Source organism: Alexandromys fortis, unplaced genomic scaffold (assembly GCF_014885135.2).
Source record: "Alexandromys fortis isolate MF-2015 unplaced genomic scaffold, M_Fortis_MF-2015_v1.1 scaffold_4, whole genome shotgun sequence".
NCBI lineage: Eukaryota > Metazoa > Chordata > Mammalia > Rodentia > Cricetidae > Alexandromys > Alexandromys fortis.
The window spans coordinates 4,213,259-4,233,269 of NW_026067944.1; the positions used below are offsets into that span (position 1 = coordinate 4,213,259).

A 20,011-nucleotide genomic window follows, 5' to 3' on the forward strand; every position below is an offset into this window, starting at 1 on the left:
ACATCACTTCCCATATGTTTCTTGGTTTAAACCTATAGGTAAGTTAGCGTAACAGAGTAAGAAGCTGGGCAGAACCATGACCCCACTCTGATGCTTTTCTACTGAATTTTGGCCTTGAACATTTCTCAACGTGGAAACAAAAACAAAAAGACCAAAAACAATCTGCCACAGTAAATATTAGATTAGTAAATATCCTAATATTTATTCGAGGACAATTGGTAATGATTATAAAATACTAAATACCTTTCATGGTGATTTGGACCATTCTACACAGACCAAGGAATTTAAAATGTAATATATACATACAAACACTACTAGGTTTAAATCCAAATCAGCAGCCCAAGGGTACCATTCTGTCGGAAGCAGTACCTGCTAACCACGGAGTAGGCATTCTCTGGGTGTCTGACAGTTTCTGCCATTCATACCGCAATGGAAGTGAACCTTCCTTTGGTTCACATTTGAGTTTGAAGTCATTTCCAATTTCTTCTGATCCATCCACAAAACATCTCGTACCGGAAGGCTTAACTGAACAAGAAAGAAACAAATTACAGCTTTATCTAAAATAATGGGATTGGTTTTTCTAACAGATTACTTAAGCACAAAGTACGATGCATAGCCACTGCCTCCTTTATCAGCCACTGCTGGGCTTGGAATGGACAAGGGAACAAAGAATGACATGTTGTCAACACTAGTTTTCGCAGCTTTATCAAACACAAACAGTCACGAGCTCAGGCAAGCAGCCATAGCGTAAAGTTTGGCGCCATCTCAAATGCAGCTCAGCTCTGTGCATGGCCATTCCATAGGCACACATCAAAAAAGCAGGGGGGGGGGGGTGAGGCTGGGTGTGATGATGCTCCCGGAAGCTACCCTCCATTCCTTACCTAGTCTCTGTCCTTGAAATGCAGCCATCTGTGAGTATGTGCCAAGTCATATCTCTCTAGGTGTCGTTACTGGACAATCGACACTTATTAACAACGCTGATAACTGGGACAATCCACTTTAGTGCAGCACAGACCATTGAATTTAGGTATTTACATGAATTCAAATCCATTCAGACAGCAGAGTCACAAAAAGTAAATCGGAGGTTATCTTTCCGACCTCGGAGCAAAGGTTTAGAGCAACAACTAATCTCATTACCTGCAGCTTACCCCAGCTCTGGCCTAATATCCTGGTATTGCGCCATTCTGCAGCCCATTGAGGCATGGCATTTATGAAGTAAAATTGATATGTTAGTAAAATGGATTTAACAAATGTGTTTATATTGCACTGTTTCGTACTCTAGTAGGCAACTGATTTCAGAACCCTATAAGTATACAAATATGAGGATTTACAACTATTTTACATAAAATGACATAGTTTTTCTCTTAACCTACTATGGCTTAAGACTTCAAATTACCTAGACATTGTTTGTAATACTTACTACAATATAAATGATACTTAGTTGTTATAGTGCTTATGACTGGAGAAAAAAATCATTAAAAGTCTGTATACTCCATGTACGTAAATGTTTCCAAATATTTTTTGATCCATGGTCGGTTCAGCGTGAGGTATGAAACCCAGGGATACAAAAGGCTGACTGTAGACCTACTGAGCAGTAGGCATGGCAGCAGCCAGCTGGCTGACCGGTCAGATTTCTATCCTATTGCATAATCTCTCCTTCTGGAACCATGACTGTAGTGAAGAATGGTACGTACTGTGTGGTCTTTCATTCCATTACGTTTTTTTATGAGTAAACAATGCTGTGTGTATGCGAAATCATCTTTGGGAGATATGATTACTATGCCACTGTATCAGCACTTCCTGAGTGTGGCTGCCCAGTCAGCCACCGAGGAAACCCGGAGTCTGGGGACAGACAGGAGTAAGTGTGGAGTCTGAAAAATCAGAATGAACCGCCAGGGAAGTACTATATAACATGACTACATAAGAAGCAAAAACCTGTAAAGAATTTGGGGGTATTCTTAGAAAAGCAGACATGGGCTCTTGGGCAGGGAGTGGGAACTGTCAGGAGGGAGGGGTCCTAGTGAGGGGGTGGTGCACGATCAGTCTGGGAGCAGTACTAGCTAAACAGTAAGGCATTCTTTTCCATTTGTTCTAAGACCTTGGGAAACTCCACGTTTGGCATGAAGTCTGTGGTTGGCTTTATCATCTGGCTTGCCAGGCTGATAAGTACCAGGGCTGGTGACTGACCCCCAGTCTAAATCAATTCTCATGCTTCCAGTCTTACGTGACATTTCCTCGTTTACCATTATGAATAAAAGTGGGTACTGGAACACTCACACACACACACACACACACACACACACACACACAAACTTACAGGCCATTCCTGCTGCTTTCATCAGTGTGCTTAGCCACATTGCCATCACGGCTATTCCCCCCACAGAAAGCATGCCTGTCCACAGTTACTCTGAGAATAGCTACGCAAATCCTATTGCTTCCCAATGTACCCTGTCCCAAATTTTGATAGCCAACCATCAATCCCACTGTGAATAATATGCACACCAGCGTGAAATGCTCTACAATGTATCTGAACTCAGTATTTCAGGATAGTGCTGAAAGAAGGGATACACAGAGTCACCCGTCATCTGCATCAGAATATGAGAAAGAGTTCAGAGTTCTGCTTTAAAGGAACCATTACCAGCGTAGCCATTTACAAACATAAAGGTCAGTCCATGCTTACATGATATAGACATAGCATTTCAACAATACCCCCTTCCCTTCTCTGGAACCGTATTCAGTCTCACTTTCACACAGAAAATACTTTTAACTAGAGCCATTTTAAGACGGTGTGTCTTTACGATCAGGACCCCCTGGTTGCTAAGCCAATGAGGAGGCCAGCAACTAAGACAACCTCAGCAGCTGCCATTAGGATGCTATTACAGCTCCCAGTCCCCGACTGCTCACACAGGCATGCTGTAGCAGAGGCCTTGGCTGGGAACCCTTACTGCTCCTACCCTAAACTAAAGCCAAGTCGTAGAGTTTGACAAGAGTTAAATCTCTGATTTAATGTATCCCCAAGACTATCTTAAGTAATTCTCACCATCTGCATTTCCTACAAAAAAAGGATCTCCCTGAACCTAGGACTTTGAGTCCCAAGGCAGGAAAATTACTACCGTAAAACAGCTGATTGCAGTGTTGTACTTCAAGGAAATCAGCCGCACTGCATATACAGCCTACCACAAGGAAGTTGTAGAGATTATAGCCTTTAGAGTTATAGCCTTTCAGAGCCTCCTAAACTGAAGACACACCGTTTCGGATTCTCAAGGTGAATGAACAGCCTCTGCAGTCTTTGACAGCTTACTACGAAGCTGACACTTACTAAGAAGTGGCTAATCAAAGAGAGTAACGAGGCATCCCAGCAACTGATCCCCTCCGCGGACAGAAACAGTGACAGCAAGGAGGAAAATAATGCCTCAGTCCTTATCCCAATTCTTTCTAGCACAGTCTATCTCCTCCAATTGAAACACTCCAGGGATTTGGGGCTGGATGGATGGCTCAGTACTTATTAAAGCTCTTGCAGAGGACCCAAGTTCAATTCGCAGCACCCACATCTGATAGTTCCTAACTGCATTTGAATCCAACTCCACGGGCATCTGATGCCTCTGGCCTATATAGGCACTGGTACACACAGACACCCACGTACACATAATTCAAAATAAAACAAATCTTTAAAAGTATAGATAAATAAATACTCTCAGTAATCAATCATAGAAAATCTCATTTATCCTTCGAAGCTAATCAACCAGAATAACTTGATTTCACGGTAATTGACCTAGTATCATTGGAACTACTACATCAATCCCTTCACAAGAATGGAGGCTCCTTAACAGAATTATCTAAAATATCTACCCACTTCCTAAGCCTCAATGAGTTTTGGTCGCAACACACTCAAACCATAGCCGAGTTCTTCTTCCATTACCTACGACCCTTTCACTCAATCACTTCACAAGTGCGCAGTCCTCTTCCTTTCTCCATTCAGAGAAATATAAGGACTAACTCTACTTTTCGCTGCCTGGGGACATCATGTTGTCATGAAACCAGTTTTGTCTTCCGCGAATGCTGGTAGTACAGGCTGTCGCCACTTTCCCTGGACCCATGTGGCCCCCATCGACACAAGGAATGGTAACTTACCAAGGACAGTCAGCAGAACTTTCTTATTTGCAACCCCAGGAGCTTTCTTCACTTTGCACTGATACGTGCCAATATCGGACAACTGCAGATTCGTGACATTTATAGACGCATCACCAGACGTGACGTCGTTACTCGTGAAATGCACTCGTCCCTTCAGATCCGGGTAGTAGTTATCATAAATCTTGTCTCCAGAATACAAAATGATCTAAAACGAAAGCAAAAGCAAACAAAGAGATAACAAAAGGCCAAAGCTACTTCATTTCATAACTGTCCGCATTTCTCAGTAAGACCCCCTCTTCCTGTTCTGAGACTCAAGGGCAAAGAGTGGACCCAGACCCAAACAGCAGGGCCACAGTCGGGACCTCTACAGGTGACTTTCTTATCTGAGCAGGATGGGGAAATGACACACAAGGATATCTTGCTTTCTCCCAACGTTAATGCAAAAAAGCAAAACCAGAAAACTGCTGGATTCTGAAACACCAGCTATCTAATACACAAGATAAGAAAGCCAAGAGATCAAATGGAACTGAGCTGTGGCTTGTGCTCCAGTTCAAACAGGTAAACCAACGTGGAATAGGATTGCATAATGTGCCCTATACTAGCCAGAAACAAACAAAAACCCCACCCGCACACACAACCATAATCGACACAAACTTCTTGTCTGGGATGTTGATTTTGTACTGTACAGCTGGAAAACATCTCCCAAGGATATAGTTTTGCTGAGTTTTTCTGTATCTGCCTCTTCTAGCATATCCACCCCCAACCCAACCTGAGCCCTCAGAAACACTTGCGTGTGCGTGTCAACTGCCCATCACCAGATCACGGTCAAGACCAGTTTGCTGAGTAAATGCGCAGAGCAGCTGAAGGAGCCAGCACGGGGCCTAAGCGCACTAGCCGTTACCTTGCTCCTTAATCCTGCCACACTCACTCGTCAACACCAATCAGCATTCATGTGTTCACAAACAAGACACTCCGGCTTCCTGTCTATTAAACTTTTCACTCACGTTATGAAAAGCAACAAAGTTCAAACAACTCTCCTTCCAAAGCACATTTTGACATGCACATCTCATTGGTGTCTTAAGAAGCACCAGACAGGTAAGATGTGTCCCCACGGTGAGTGACATACACCAATTTAGTGCTTTCTTGTGACGACTGGATTAAAAAATGGGACAGCTAGCATTTACCAGGCGACTTTACATGTCTTCACTGATTTCTGCCAGTGTGGCAAGGATGCTGGGATTGTCCCCTTGTAACATCTATACTAAGACAGTACCGGCTCTTGTCATAAATTTATGTCACCCAGCTAAGCTACGAGCTGGACCTGTTTTCACTGGGCACCGCATGTAACCAATGTTTCTATATTCCTTCCAAGCTCATGAAATACTTAAGTATGCAGCATGTCATTACATTCTAAGAGATGGCTAGGACATGTGTCCCTACCGAACACACAAGGAACCGGGTTTACGGAACATGGGAGGAGACAGGAAGGACAACACAAAGGATAACAAAAGCGCAAGTGTGCAACCCGCAGATGTCTGTGCTCAAATTCCAGCTGCTAGCTGGATGACACTGGGCGTGTCCTTCGCCTCTCCGAGCCTGTTTCCTAGCTTTCATAAGCACAACCATGTGCATCCTACAGAGTCATCTTAAGGCTTAAATACGTATGTATAGTCCCGTGCTGCGTACAGAGGGTTTTGTCAACCCCGAAGGGTGTATATACAACAGCAGGGCCATCAGACTACTTCATAGCCATCTTGTGTCTGTGCGGGTGCATTCCATGGTGTTCAAATGACTGTAAAAATCTTATGTAAAAGCACACCAACACTGACCAGGGTGTGGTACACAGTAAAGCATCACACAGGGACAAGACTAGACATTTCTCCAGCCCAGCCTTCCAACTCCAGCTCCTTAGGTACTACCTGCCAAGCTAACTCGAATCCAACAGGAATTCAGCTAACATAGCCTAGCTAGAATTCTGTGAAGCACCCTCTTCAGAGATCTCTCTTTACCTGCTATCTTCCTCTTCATCCGCTCTTACTTACTAAATCTGAGGCCAGGTTTCAAACCCAGAAATGCCCGCTCCAGACCAAGTGCCCCACCGTGTCATGCCCATTTCACAATTTTGTGCTCTGTCATTAGCTAGAGAGATTTGGGACCCTCCTTCCATGAACCAAGCGTGGGCACACTGTGCCTGTTGGTGTCTAAAGACACCTCCTCACAGACCTCACCTTCTCCTGTAACTCAGGACTGAAGACACACACTCTCCTGGGTTAACCCCAGATTCAGAATCCCGAGCAGGTCTAGGAAAGGCAATGCTGGGCCTTCATTAGAAATGGGTGTTCAGAGGGCAGACATCTTCACAGAGAGAAGGGGCAGAGGGGAAAGTGAGAGCGGCGAGGGCCACAGGGTATCAGGGATGATGAGAGAAAAGGAAACAACTCTGTTGCTGGGGTTCTTTTTGCGTAGGAAACAGATGGTTCTGGTCACTGAATCAGGAGAAGCTAATCCGTAGCCCTTGTTACTGAAAACTACAGAAGCTTCTTTATCTCCTTCACAAATGTCTGGACTTAGTCAAAAATACTAATTTCTGTATTAATTCAATCACTAAATGGAAGAAACAGTAAGTAAAACTGCAAGTCTTTTGAAAGGGTCACGTTATGTGGTGCAGCCTGCCTTCTGCCACAGCCTCCTGAGTGGGGATGGCGGGCAGGCACTACCGTGCTCAGCTCTTACAAAGACTTGGATCACTAAACCCCATGAAATCTTGAACTTACTTTTTAACCTCTGGCCTGAACTAAGCGTGTAAGCAAGTGTGTTATAGGGTTTTATGTTGTCGGCCCCCACCCTCACCCCTTCTGATCATTCTGTGTGCCAGGCAAAGGGCTCTTGGGAAAGGAACCTATCACCAAGAATGAGAACCTGAGTTCCACCCCTGGGGTCCACATGGTGGAAGGAAAGAATCGGCCTCCAAAAGTTGCCTCTAACCCCCAATGGCTCGCATATGGCATTCACATGTGCACAGGCCACAAGTAAATAAAAGGTAAAACAAATAAACAAAGATTTCATTCCCTTCCCAAGCAATTCACTATACAGGGCATTTAATTTGAGGAAATATGGAAAACAGGCTCTAGTGATAACACTCTACATCTTCCTTACAGTATATTATATCGTATATCTTCTTCAACAAAATGGATTTACTCATAGTCCCTGACACTGTGTATGCTCCCTGCCTGCCTGCCCCTGGTTCCCTGTATCCTCTGCTCTGGCCCCTCATATGTATATCCAGACCTTCAGGAGCTTCCATGGGTCCCGGAAGTAGCCTTTCATTACTTCATCCATTGCATTCACAGTATCTCCTGGCTGTGTTAACACACAGCATGAGTGTGTCCCTCATTCCTACCACACCTGAGCAGCTAGCTGGGTGCTTTCTCCCCCCTCCCCCGCCAGGCTATGTGAAGACACACCCAACATCCCCACTGACATGAGCAGTGATCAGCACAGATCCAACTCACCACTTGATCCACCTTCTGGTTATCAGAGGGGGATATCAGCCATTCGATGTCCAGGGGTCCCTGGTCATCAGGATCAAGTGTAAACTTGCAGGGTAGATAAGCAGTTTCCCCTTTAGCTTTGTCGATACTCTGTTCAGGAGTAGTGATACTCAAACCTCTGGTGACATCTGCAGAAAGAAACACATACGTGGGACAAAGCTTCTGCAATTACCCTGACTCATGACCCTGTGGCCATTCATGGGAGCACAGGGATCTGAGGTTTGAGCTCAAAGCAACAGAATTTAGGGTATGCGATGCCTTTGTAATGAGCCCATTGATACTAAGACATCCATACAATAACTTTTTTTCAGCAAAATAACTTTATTTCCTAACACAGTAAACATATACATCCAGTATGTGGTGCTTCCATGACAACGGCTTTGAGAGTTAACATGTGTAAAAGCTGTCTTGGTTTAGATGTGAAGTGTCTGGATGGCTAACTTTCTGAACATATTGGACTGGCCACAGCAGAATCTGCTTCATTAGGTAAGTTGCAGAAATTTAAAACCTTGAAACATTACTACACTTTTGCATCTAATGCTTCCAGGTGAACAGGATGCTGCAGGATCACTTGGATTCCAGGCATCTCATCAGTTTTTCTGGTGAAGGAACCATTCATCCACATCTGTCGGTAGTGGGTAGGCAGATTCACATGGTGGTGGCAAAAGCAGCCACAATGGCTTTGGCAGCATCAGGATCACACTTGATAGGGCTCTCCGACACGGTTGTGTTCACGCAACTGATTCCTTTCCCGTCTGTTTTCTTAGTCACTGATGCTTTCCAATAATCGTGAGTGCCTTTAATAATGTCAATTGCAAAATTCTTGTCTTTAAATTCTGCATTGAACCCAAACTCATTTTCTGGTTTTCCATCTTCTAAACCAGCCTTCTAAACCAGCCATCAGTGGCTTCTAAGTCGCCAGGTTTTTATTTTGACATCAGAAATATCGTTATAATTGGCCACATCTGGATCATCCACGTTAATGGCGATGACTTTCCAGTTGGTTTCGCCTTCATCGAGCATAGCGAATATGCCCAGAACTTTCACCTTGATGATCTTACCTCTTGTACACACCTTGCTTCCGATTTCACAAACATCAATTGGGTCATTGTCACTACAACAGCCAGTGCTTGTCACTGTACCCTGGGTCTTCCCATGTCCGAGGGATGGCACCATAGTTCCAGATGTATCCTTTGTAAGGGAACAGATTGACAACATAGTGGAGCTTTCTTTTCTTCATGTCTTGCTTAATTGGATTAAGGGGTAGCAATCTCCATTTTAGCATTTAACTAGTGTGGAACCTCAACTAGTCAACTAGTGTGGAATACATCCTTTCCTGCATAAATCGGATTATCATGAAATGGAGAAAATACTGTCCTTTCTCATTTTTTAGGAAGATGGCGGTACTCAAAAGAGTGAAGGGCACGGCATGCTCCTCGCTGCTGAAGCCACTCGTGGTGTCTGAGACTCACCAAATCGCTCCCATACAATGACTTTTAAGAGCACTGGGAACTTCCCAGAGGCAAAGAAAATGAGTTTGCATTGCTTGTGCGCAGAAGCTTTGATCTCATAGCCCTGTCTCGGCAGGCCAACTATTGCTATTATAAAAGTACACCGCCAAGCCCAACTGTAAAACTAGTTTTCTAGAGTTGACAATGCAGCTACCTAGCACATGCAAAGCCCTATGCTGAATTCTTGTTGTTGTTGTTGTTGTTGATGTTTGTAGCACTGAGCATGTGGTGCACATTGTTAAATGCAGCACTAGGGAGGCAGAAGCAGGAGAATCAAAAGTGAGAGGCCAGCTTGAAATACATAACAAGACCCTGGCTGAGAAACCGAAACAGGAAAAAAAAAAAAAAAAAAGATTTGCCATCAAATGTGGTAGCACATTCCTGAAACCCAGCATGAGGGAAGCAGACAGGAGCACAGAGTTTGAGCACATACCCAAAGGCACAGCAAGACCATTTGTCAAAACAACAGTCAGAGAGAATACACCACCACATTGGGAGAGCACTTGCCTAGCATTAAAAAGGTTCTGTGGGTTCGATCCCCAGCACCATAAAAAGAGAGCTAAAAAGAGAGAGAGCACAAGCAAACAAGCAAGCCAGTCTAGCCATAGTAGAGTATGCCTTTAATCCCAGCACCTAGGAGGCAGAGGCAGGTGGATCTCTGTGACTCTGAGGCCAGCCTGGTCTTACAGAATGAATTCCAGCACAGTCAGAACCGATACACAGAGAAACCCTGTCTCAAACAAACAAAAGAAATGAAAAGCTAAAGTTGGTGCTCAGATCAAGAACAAAGGTATGAAGAGTCTGATCGTTAGCTTGATTTGTAGCACAAATTCAATTGTAATATAAAGGAATCATCTTTTAAGATCATTTATAACACAAAAGTTTCCGCAGAACTTGACACATCTACTGGTTTCTCTGTGACCAGCTTTTGTTTTCTTTTGTTATTCTGAAACAGAGTCTCACTCATTAAGCCAACCTGGCCTGGAACTCACTTTGAACTCTAGACAATTCTCTTACCTCAGTGTCCCCAGTGTGAGTATTTTACAGGCACGAGCCTCCACCCCCTAAACATTAACTCAACCATCTCCATTGCTCAGGACACTTAGCTTCACCGTTTTGGGTTAAGAAGCAGCCTTACCCCTTGAATTCCTGCACTTCCCAACCCGGATGTTCGGTGTTGGATGAGATTATGAATGGTACCCAGGGCCTGACTCTCCCCACCTCCATCCTCTCTGCTCTTCTTCCTCCTCTCTTCATCTTGCACCTATGATTAATACACTGAGCAAAATTAGAAGTAAATCAATCCCAAGCCCTCACTCTGCACAGCAACTATTCCATGATGTTTCTCCAATCACAGATGGTATTATCTTTTCTATTAGATGAGAATTAATGTGCTATCAGAAATAATATTATGTTGGTAGAGTTGAAGCCCAAAGAATAAGAACTAAAAGTTCCTTTCCTAAGCTTGTAACAATATCTAAGGACATTCCTCAAACTGAATAAAGAATGGGTGCAGAACCTCTGCATTCCTCTCTGAAATCAGACCAGTGAAGAGTAACAAGAATGTGCCGGGTAAAATCCAGGGCGAGGCCTCCAGATTCCTTGCTAAATCCATTCTCCCCTTCTTGAGAACTCTTACCATTGTGCAAACAATCCACATGGGAAATAACTGAGGTGGGTGACCAGCAGCCATTACTCCCCAAGATGCAACCCCATCACCCCACCCGCAACCCCTATCTAGATCGGCTTCTGTAGTGTCCTCAGTGAGCCCACAGCCTCCTTTCTCAAGCAAGCCTACCCCGACCAACACCCGAGGGATCGTGGATACACAATGTCTGTGTTAAATATCTAAAGGTGGAGTTGGTGTTTCACACAGCAAAAGTCGATGATCCACCATCTAAACCTACTGACTGAGACCAAGCAATGGCTTACCATTGTCCTCAAAGTATGCTAGCCGTCAGTCTGTTTCAGCCTACATATTTATTGTATTAAAATATGGCTATTGGGGGCTGGAGAGATGGCTCAGTGGTTAAGAGCACTGTCTGTTCTTCCAAAGGTCCCGAGTTCAATTCCCAGCAACCGCATGGTGGTTCACAACCATCTGTAATGGGGTCTAGTGCCCTCTTCTGGCCTGCAGGCATACATGCAGACAGAATACTGAAAATACTGTATACATAATAAATAAATAAATAAATCTTTAAAAAAAATAAAATATGGCTATCGACACTGATGTCTGGCATCTCTAGAGTTCCTGCTGAAGAGCTATTGGAACTCAGGGACCCTTTTTATAATGTCTAATAAATTCAGTCCTATGCCTGCCTCATTTTCAAAAATACATTTAGTCTACTACCTCTCCACCCTCCTGGTGGATGCCTGTCCTTCCTTCTAAGAACATTCATGGTGCGTCCCGTCTATACGGATCACCTGTGCCTTGAGCACACACTGACTTGGGTGTCTGTCTTCTTTTAGAAATCTATGTTCAGTCAGCACCCACTTCCATCGCATTTGCTCAGTCACCACTTTTCTTGCCAATGCTACCCTGTATAGGACCCTTTAAGGTAGAAATCCTGATTTACTATATCATGATTGGCTTCACTAGGGGTCGGGAACTCGCAAGTACCTTTGTCTCTTAAAATAGCACCTTATAATTTGCAGAAAATAACTTGAGATTGAGTTATGTTCTGATCCAGTTTAGAAATGTCAGGGAAAATATGAAAATCTGCCAGAAGGGATTCCTGCATTTCAAGTGGTCTGTCTTGATTTTCCCTTTGCTGGTGGACCATGTGCTCAGGCTGTAGACTGCAGATACCACCTCATGTTATATGTGCACGAAGTGTGCACCCGCACGTGTTAGTGCACCCGCACGTGTTAGTGCACCTGCTCGTGGGCCCCCAGACGCGAGGAGATGCGATTCTGCTTAAGATATTTTAAGCAGTCCCAGAAATGACTTTCACTATTTCCTTTTTGAAATGGGTTTGCTCCTCACTGTGTTGTGCTAAAAATGAACTGAAATCTCAAGGTCCTTACAAAGGAGTCTTGGGTTTCCTAGCAACAATGAGAGCTCTCTCTGAAGAGGCATCCTTTTTCCAAGTGCTAAAGTATGAAACAGTCAAAACTGTATAAAACAAAGGACAGCCATGCTTCTTGGTCTCATGGAGTGACTCTGTAAGTTGCTAAGACTTGAGTAAGCTAAGCAATAAATTAACTCGCAAAGTACTCACAGGTTCAGAGTTTAAAAACTAAATCAAATATCAAATCTTATGATTTTATTTAAATTCATTTGCAGGGTTTAGAGAGATAAATGGCACAAAAATCCAAGCCCCAAGTCCTTGCAGAGGTCAGTTATGAGTGCTCAGAACCGGAGCATATAAACAAACAGAGCGCCGCCCATCCTGCAGGGACACTAATTGGAATGGCATCTTTCAGCCTCCTGCTTGCTTTTCTTCTCTCCGATTTCTAAATCTGGGTCTCTGAAGACTCTCTGCTGCCCAGTCTAACTGAACATCAAAGTCATGTGGCTTCAAAGAGTATTTTCTGGCCCTTGATGTCACCTCCTACTAAGCCCCCTTAGGAGATCAGAGTCTACCAAGAATGGCCTGAGTAGGGAAAGGGAAGGAGCTATTGTTGTTCTGAGGGGAGACAGAGCTCTGGACGGATGGAGTGCCTTGTCTGGGTGCTTTAACTGATCAATGTGGGTGACGGTGAACGGCAGTGAGCTCTGGAAGGATGGCGTGCCTTGTTTGAGTGCTTTAACTGGTCAATGTGGGTGACCGGCAGTGAGCTTTGCCTTTCAATCATGCAAAGGTATAAAATGCTGAGGAAGTTTAACGGTTTTTTTCTTTTTTTTTTTTTTTTAAGGAGAAGTAAAGATGAGAGTTTTAGATTACTTTGAGAAGGAAGGCCTTAGAGAAAAGTGGGGTTTTTTTCATTGTTTAAGAAAAGGGGAAGAAGCTATAATTGGGGGGAAAAAGTATTTACTTTAAACACTTGAAGTTGCAAACTATCACTTCACAAAACCACAGAAGAAAAAGCTTCAAACAAGACGATCAAGTGAGAAACAGAGGATCTTATGGGGTGTCACAAAATTTCAGGTAACATGAATTACAGAGGGAAAATGGTGGCATTATAATGGAAGCTTCTAGTGATGCACCACCTTAACAAAATGATCAAAGCACTTTCCCTAGGCCAGCATGGAAAGAGTGTGCCTCTGATTCAAATAGAGCTGCACTGGAGATAACGCACAGCAAGTTAAAAGTGTGTAAGTGTGTAAGTTAACCAAGATGGTAGAAACACCTTTAAACTGTATTTGCAAGGCCCAACATGGGGTGCTTACCTTAAAACCCAGTATTTGGGGGTGGGGTGGGGAGGGACTCTGTGAGTTTGAGGCCACCCTGGTGTACATATAAGTTCCAGGCCACCAAGGCTAAATAGTGAGACCGCATCTTGCAAACCAAAACAAAAAAGTCAATGGAAAAGGTGATGGATGTTCTGTTTGATTTCAACCATATGACTTTCTACAAAAGGAATAATTTAACCCAGTTAAAAAGATGATTAGAGAAGAGAAAGTAGGGCAGGCCAGGGGTTTCTTGGAGCCTCCAACCTCTTCCGATACCCAATTTTGCAATGGTAGAGACATCACATCATTGTGACTTTGTTCAGAGCTGTACAATAAACAGGACTGTAGCTCTGGGATGATAGAAATATATCTCAGGTCCATCAAGTCTGACATATGTAGCTAGGAGGTGGTGGCACAAGCCTTTAATGCCAGCAAAGACAGGCAGATCTCTGTGAGTTTGAGGACAACCTGATCTACAAAGTGAGTTCCAGCACAGTCAGGGCTGTTACAGAAGAACCTTGTTGCGGCAGATGGGGGGGAGGGGGACACTTGGGGTGGGGTCTAACATATGCATATCCCTGCCTAAGGGATTTTCTTTTGTTGGGGAGGCTACAAAGGGTTTAGGGCAGACGTGGAAGAACTGGAAAATGTGTGGAATTGGAGTGCATGTTGTGAGATTCCCAAAGAACCCAGTAAAAAAAAGTTATGTTAAAAGAAATAAGTCAAGGTATAAGGGAATTTTTTTGTGCATATTCAATTTTGCTGTGTTCAATTTTGCTGTATATTTCAAACAGTTCTAAAGATATAACCTATTTTAAAATGTACATTTGTAATTAAACTATAGAAATATAAATTAAAGCAATGTGATACTGTATTCCACAGATAACACTGGTAGTGTTTAAACACTATTGTACATGATGGTTCGCACATATAATCCCAGCATCTGCAAGTTCAAAGAGTTTAAGGCTAGCCTCAGCTTCATAGCAAGTTCAAGCTAAGTTTGAGCTAAGAGAGATTCAGTCTCAAACACCAAGAGCTGGAACTGTGGCTCAGCAGTAGAGCAATCACTTGCCCACCATGCACAAGGCTTTATGTTTGATTCCCAGCTCCACAAGAAACAAACAAACAAAAAAAGAGTTTTAAAAAAAGCCAAGACTAACAAAACATTAGAAACTGAGAAAGTGAAAGTTAAGTAGTACATCCTATCTTAGAAACAACAGAAGACTTGAAAATGGGTTTGTGCACTTTTGGGAATTATGGCAAAACCCCTATAGTGAAGACTTCCATGTGCACGGACATTCTTCACCCAAGAAGTTATTCCCTGAAGAACTATGAAGCAAGAAAACATCTGTGCAAAAACAAGCAAGAAAGTTGGGCAATAAACCCAAAATCATCTACACAAGATAGAGATCTACAAAGGGTCCACCAGGTGGAACCAGTCTCCTCCAACAACAAAGGAAACCTAGCCAAATTATTGGAGGTGGTAAAATTGAATCTCACTCACATTAATAAAAGTATGGCTAAATACTGCCCTCCAGGTACCAGTTTATTTACCTAATAATTTAGTCAAATCAGATCATTCAGAAAGTACATGGCCTTAAGCTCACACAAATAAAAACAGCACACGAATAAAGACGTGGGGAACTAGGCTGTTGAAAACTCCCACAATTCAAGTGCAAAAGTTCTGACCTGTGACTTGGAGCTACAGCCTGTAAGGTAAAGATCTGAACTGAGCACTGGAGGAGGAGTCGCCATGAATTCACCTTGTGCAGACACAGACAAGAAGGTGTCTGCAGACAAGTCAGAGGGAGGCTCCTCACCATAAACCAAGATGGCTGCCAGCCTGGCCCTGGCTTCCTTAGCCTGCGGATGTGAGAACAAACAAATGTCTTTACTTAAGGCATCCATCCTCTCTGGTATCCTGTTGTGGGAGCACGGAGTGCCTCAGAAGGATCCATGGAACAGGTGTGCTATTTATTACAATGAAAACTCCGAAGTATAATCTAAGCATATTGAGACTTCACAAACCTCATCAATGCATTGGCAGTACCATCCAAGTTGGTCTTTCCAGACAAGCGGTCAATAACTAATGCCCATGAAGATATAGAGGAACTTTAATAATTTTATTTAATTACACTTCACTAATTTCCTTTCAGTCAGGCATCATTTGATTGAAGTCAAGCGAATTATCTGATGCATCCCTCACAAATCCTATGGAATAGACACCACAATGACACCAAATCTGGTTGATACTAACTAGCACTGTCACATAACACTAATATATGATCCAGAGGGGCACAACAGAGGATAACTGTTGAAATAGGAGCGGCAGGGCTGCGTCCCCGGCACCCGGCCGCCCGCATGGCTAGCTTATGTCCGAAATAATTACACGGAAACTGTATTCTTTTAAACACTGCCTGGTCCGGCTAGGTCCAGTTTCTTATTGGCTCTTACATATTGTTCTAACCCATTTCTAATATTCTGTGTAGCCCATGAGTTGGCTTACCAGAGAGGATCTTAACCTGCGTCTGTCTGGAGTGGGAGCATCATGGCAACTCCTCTACTAAGCTTCCTTTTCCCAGAATTCTCCTCTGTCTACTTCGCCTATCTAATTTTCTGTCCTATGAGGGCTGAGGCAGTTTCTTTATTAATAAGAAATCACTCCCACATCAGTTCCCCTTTTTCTGTTTAAACAAAAAAAGGCTTTAACTTTAACATAGTAAAATTACATATAACAAAACAGTTATCAAGTAAGAATTACAGTTACAATATTTATATCTATTTTATCTCTTATCATAACTAAGGAAAACTATAACTATCTATTCATTCTTCAACTCCATCAAAGACTCCAGAAGGATATAATATTACCTATCAAATAAGAAATAAGAAAACTCTAGAAATGACAGAGACATCTCGCTGCCTGGACAGTCACCCAAAGTTTCTCTGTACCGTTGGGGCATCCATCTTTGGCCTATAGGCCCATGGTATCCAGAGACATTTCCATGAAGCAGGAAATTTTAAAGACAGTTCAGTCATTTTCTGCTGTGTCCTGCAGAATGTCTCGCAGACTCTTTTATGAATCAGGAACCCCGAAAGACCATCTCACCTTTAGGCAAGTTCAGCAGTCCTCTCTCTGAGGGTTCTCTGTGTTCAGTTTTATGCAACAGTCCAGGCAAGAGCAGTTTCTTGTCCAAATGGCTATCAAACTCCATAAGGATCCTCTTCGATGCCCATCTTCCTCTTGAAGTAGATTGGTGCTGCCAGGAGCAGACGTGTCTCATTGTCATGAAAAGCCCTAAGTTACTAAAATATTTTAAATGCCATATTCTGCAGCCTTTGAGAGATATCAAGAATGCCTATCTAACTGAAAGATATCTCTATATATCTAGAAAATCTAACTAACATGACTACAAGCTTGACTATTATCCATTAACAACCTATATTTCCTAATTATACATTACATTTTAAATGAACTACATAATCACAATACCTTAATCAAGTTCAAAAATACATATACATATAACAAAATTGACCATAAAATCCATACCAATGCAAATTATTCATATCTATATCATATCCCCCTTTAAATGTATAAGAACAGTTATAAACAGTATTTGGGAACATGGGCGTAGTTTTTTCTCTCCAAACTGCTTTCTGCTGAATAGGGGCGTCGTTAATTAGGTCGTTCATGATATAACCTGTGTGCTAGTTTCATCTCAGTTGGCAATTGAGCGAAGCAATTTTTTGAGGGTATTCACAGCAACCTTTCAGGAGGGCGTGGTCTATCATACCAAATCGGGATAGATGCAATCCACAGGGTCACATCCTCTGTGAAAACAAAAGAAGACCCTCTCCAAAGCATCATATCCTTAGACCCAAATTTTGAAATCGTGATACCCTTATATCCATTTTGGTTTAGCTTGGCAGCCCATGTAATGAAATGTCTCTCTGTACTTAGCTCCTTAACAGTCAAAAATTTTAAAGAAAACACAATGTACATAATCCAGACTCTCTGTGAATTTTTCATATTTATGTGGCTTATTTTTCTTTATTTCTCTTAATCTATAACTATCTGTACTTTTGTACTCTGTCTCTTTAAAGACTTTACCCTTTTTCCTTTTAAGACATTAACTTTATTCTTTATATTTTTTTTCTTTTTTTTTCCAAGCCTACGTACATTTATCCAACAATGTCTGAATCTGTCTTATTGTGAATCTGTAACTTTTTTTTTTATTATCCAGGAGCACTTTGTTTTGCGCCTTTAAATCATTAAGCGCTTAAGAATCTAAGCTGTGACATTCCTAGGTCAAAAACAGGTACTGCCTGCTGGCTCCGCCCAGTCCAACATGGTGGAGCCGCTCGTGCCTCTGATCCTTGCACATTGCACCATTAGCATGGCGGAGCTGCTTGTGCCTCTGAGCTGCGGCACACAATGTCCCCCTTTTAGGCACACAGCAGTCTAGTTGCCATCAAACAAATCATAGCACTTTAATCCAAATGCTCCATTCATAAGCTCTGTCTCCCGCCGGAGCCAGACAGAGATCACAATGGCGGCACAGCCCAGAAAGCCGGCATTTTAAAACAGCCAGTTTTTTTCCTGCTGCCGAGTCAGGACAATTTCTTTGCGGCACGCAACCCAGAAACAGCAAAAAGCTGTCTTAAATTCTCTCTCTCTCCTTTTCAAGCCCTCTCAGGTTTTTAAGTGGATTTAGCCCATCACGTCTGGGCGCCATCTGTTGAAATAGGAGCGGCAGGGCTGCGTCCCCGGCACCCGGCCGCCCGCATGGCTAGTTTATACCCAGAAATAATTACACGGAAACTGTATTTTTTTAAACACTGCCTGGCCCGGCTAGGTTCAGTTTCTTATTGGCTAGCTCTTACATATTGTTTTAACCCATTTTTAATATTCTGTGTAGCCCATGAGCTGGCTTACCAGAAAGGATCTTAACCTGCGTCTGTCTGGAGTGGGAGAATCATGGCGACTCTTTCTTTAACCTTCTTTCTCCCAGAATTTTCTTCTGTATATTCCGCCTACCTAATTTTCTATCCAATAAAATGGGCCAAGGCAGTTTCTTTATTAGTAAGAAATCATTCCCACATCAGATAACAGACATGCAGGAAGAAGGGGAAATGACGAAATAAAGCAAACAAATTCAGAACAGGAAACAAAAATGCTGCTTAAGACACCTTTGTATATACAACCATTTAAAATGAGGAAGTCACCAGTGGTTTTCAAGATGGGCTGGAAGACCTTTTACAACGCAACCTACTCCCCCAGGATAGTACATCTTAAATTTTAAATTAATCTTATAGATTCCTCACCTGCTCCATCTTTTAGGCCAAGTTCTACTATTCTCTGCTTCATTCAGTCACTTCTTCCAGAGAACACCTCTTATTCCCATCCCTGAACTGAACCAGGTGTCTCCGCTGGTGCCGCGCCGAGACCGCCATGAGCATTTGGCTCACTGTTTCTCGCTCAGTCCTTTCCGTTCTCCGCCTTCAGTGACTATTTCACTTTTGACTTTTAAAGCCAGGGCCAAGAGAATCATGACCACCCCCACTGGTCTTTTAGCACAGCAAATCTCCAAGTGCTCAGACAGAAGTCAGCAAGCCTTTGCTGAATGAATGCCATTGACTTCTCCTTGTATTGTCACTGAAGGGACAGAAGCAAATGTGTCTTTTGCTTTTGCCTATACTCGCCATTTCAAGTCTGACCACTGATGGCATACTCAGAGATTTGAAAGATCAAGTTCTGTAGAATTCAAGCAGTAGCAAGTAAGATCTTTGTCATCTGGGTACTGAGAGGGGTTACCAGTTGAAATCAGCAACCACATAACCTATTTTGCAGTCTAATCAATCAAGAAAGAAAGTAATTTAGAATGTCTAGAGGTAAACAGATCACGATTCTGAGGTACTGAGGGGAGGAGAGCTCACTGGTACAAAGTATGCTTGAATTAGAGAAGGGAAACAGAGGGACCACCACAGAGGAAAAGATGGCACATTTCAAAATGAGGGGACAAAGAAGTGCAACTGGATGGGGGAGAGAACGAGGTTTGTTCTCTACTAAAGATGGAAAACATTAGTGAAACTCCCTGGTCCAGGGGTCTCAGAAGAATACACAGTGAAGCTCAAAGGTCTGCTGTCCCTAGAAGAAATAACCCGAAGACACAGCAGGTAGACCGAGGTGCAGGAATACCATGTTGGTTCAGTTTCCCATCTTTCCCCCTCAGAACCTCTTACGAGTACATCTAACCTGTCACCTCCTCCCTGAAGCATCCCTGGTCCCCACAGGCAGTGGGTGTCTACTGCTTTCTCCTGCTCTTACCCAGTTCCTTCACTGCAGGTAATTGTCAGTCCTTCCCCAAAGCACATATTTTCAGTGACTTACGAGAACCTTGGAGCCACATCGCTGGAGGATGTGTCCCTGATCTCGCTCGGCCATCTCTGGACATACCAAGTAAATAAAGCTGCTTAGGAAAGTG

At 43.1% G+C, this 20,011-nt stretch overlaps 1 protein-coding gene and 1 pseudogene across 3 annotated transcripts in view; both read right to left on the minus strand.

Annotated features, from left to right (window-relative positions):
- The window catches only part of Cxadr (CXADR Ig-like cell adhesion molecule), a 62,407-nt gene that overhangs the window by 22,672 nt on the left and 19,724 nt on the right, over window positions 1–20,011 (minus strand). For all 3 annotated transcript variants that reach the window (XM_050148855.1, XM_050148856.1, XM_050148854.1), the window contains exons 2-4: window positions 7,644–7,810; window positions 4,132–4,336; window positions 370–525 (exon numbers count right to left, since the gene is read on the minus strand). In XM_050148855.1, coding sequence (XP_050004812.1) covers window positions 370–525; window positions 4,132–4,336; window positions 7,644–7,810 — 528 coding nt within the window. The remainder of the gene's footprint in view (window positions 1–369; window positions 526–4,131; window positions 4,337–7,643; window positions 7,811–20,011) is intronic.
- On the minus strand, window positions 7,836–19,971 carry LOC126505813 (inorganic pyrophosphatase-like; annotated as a pseudogene).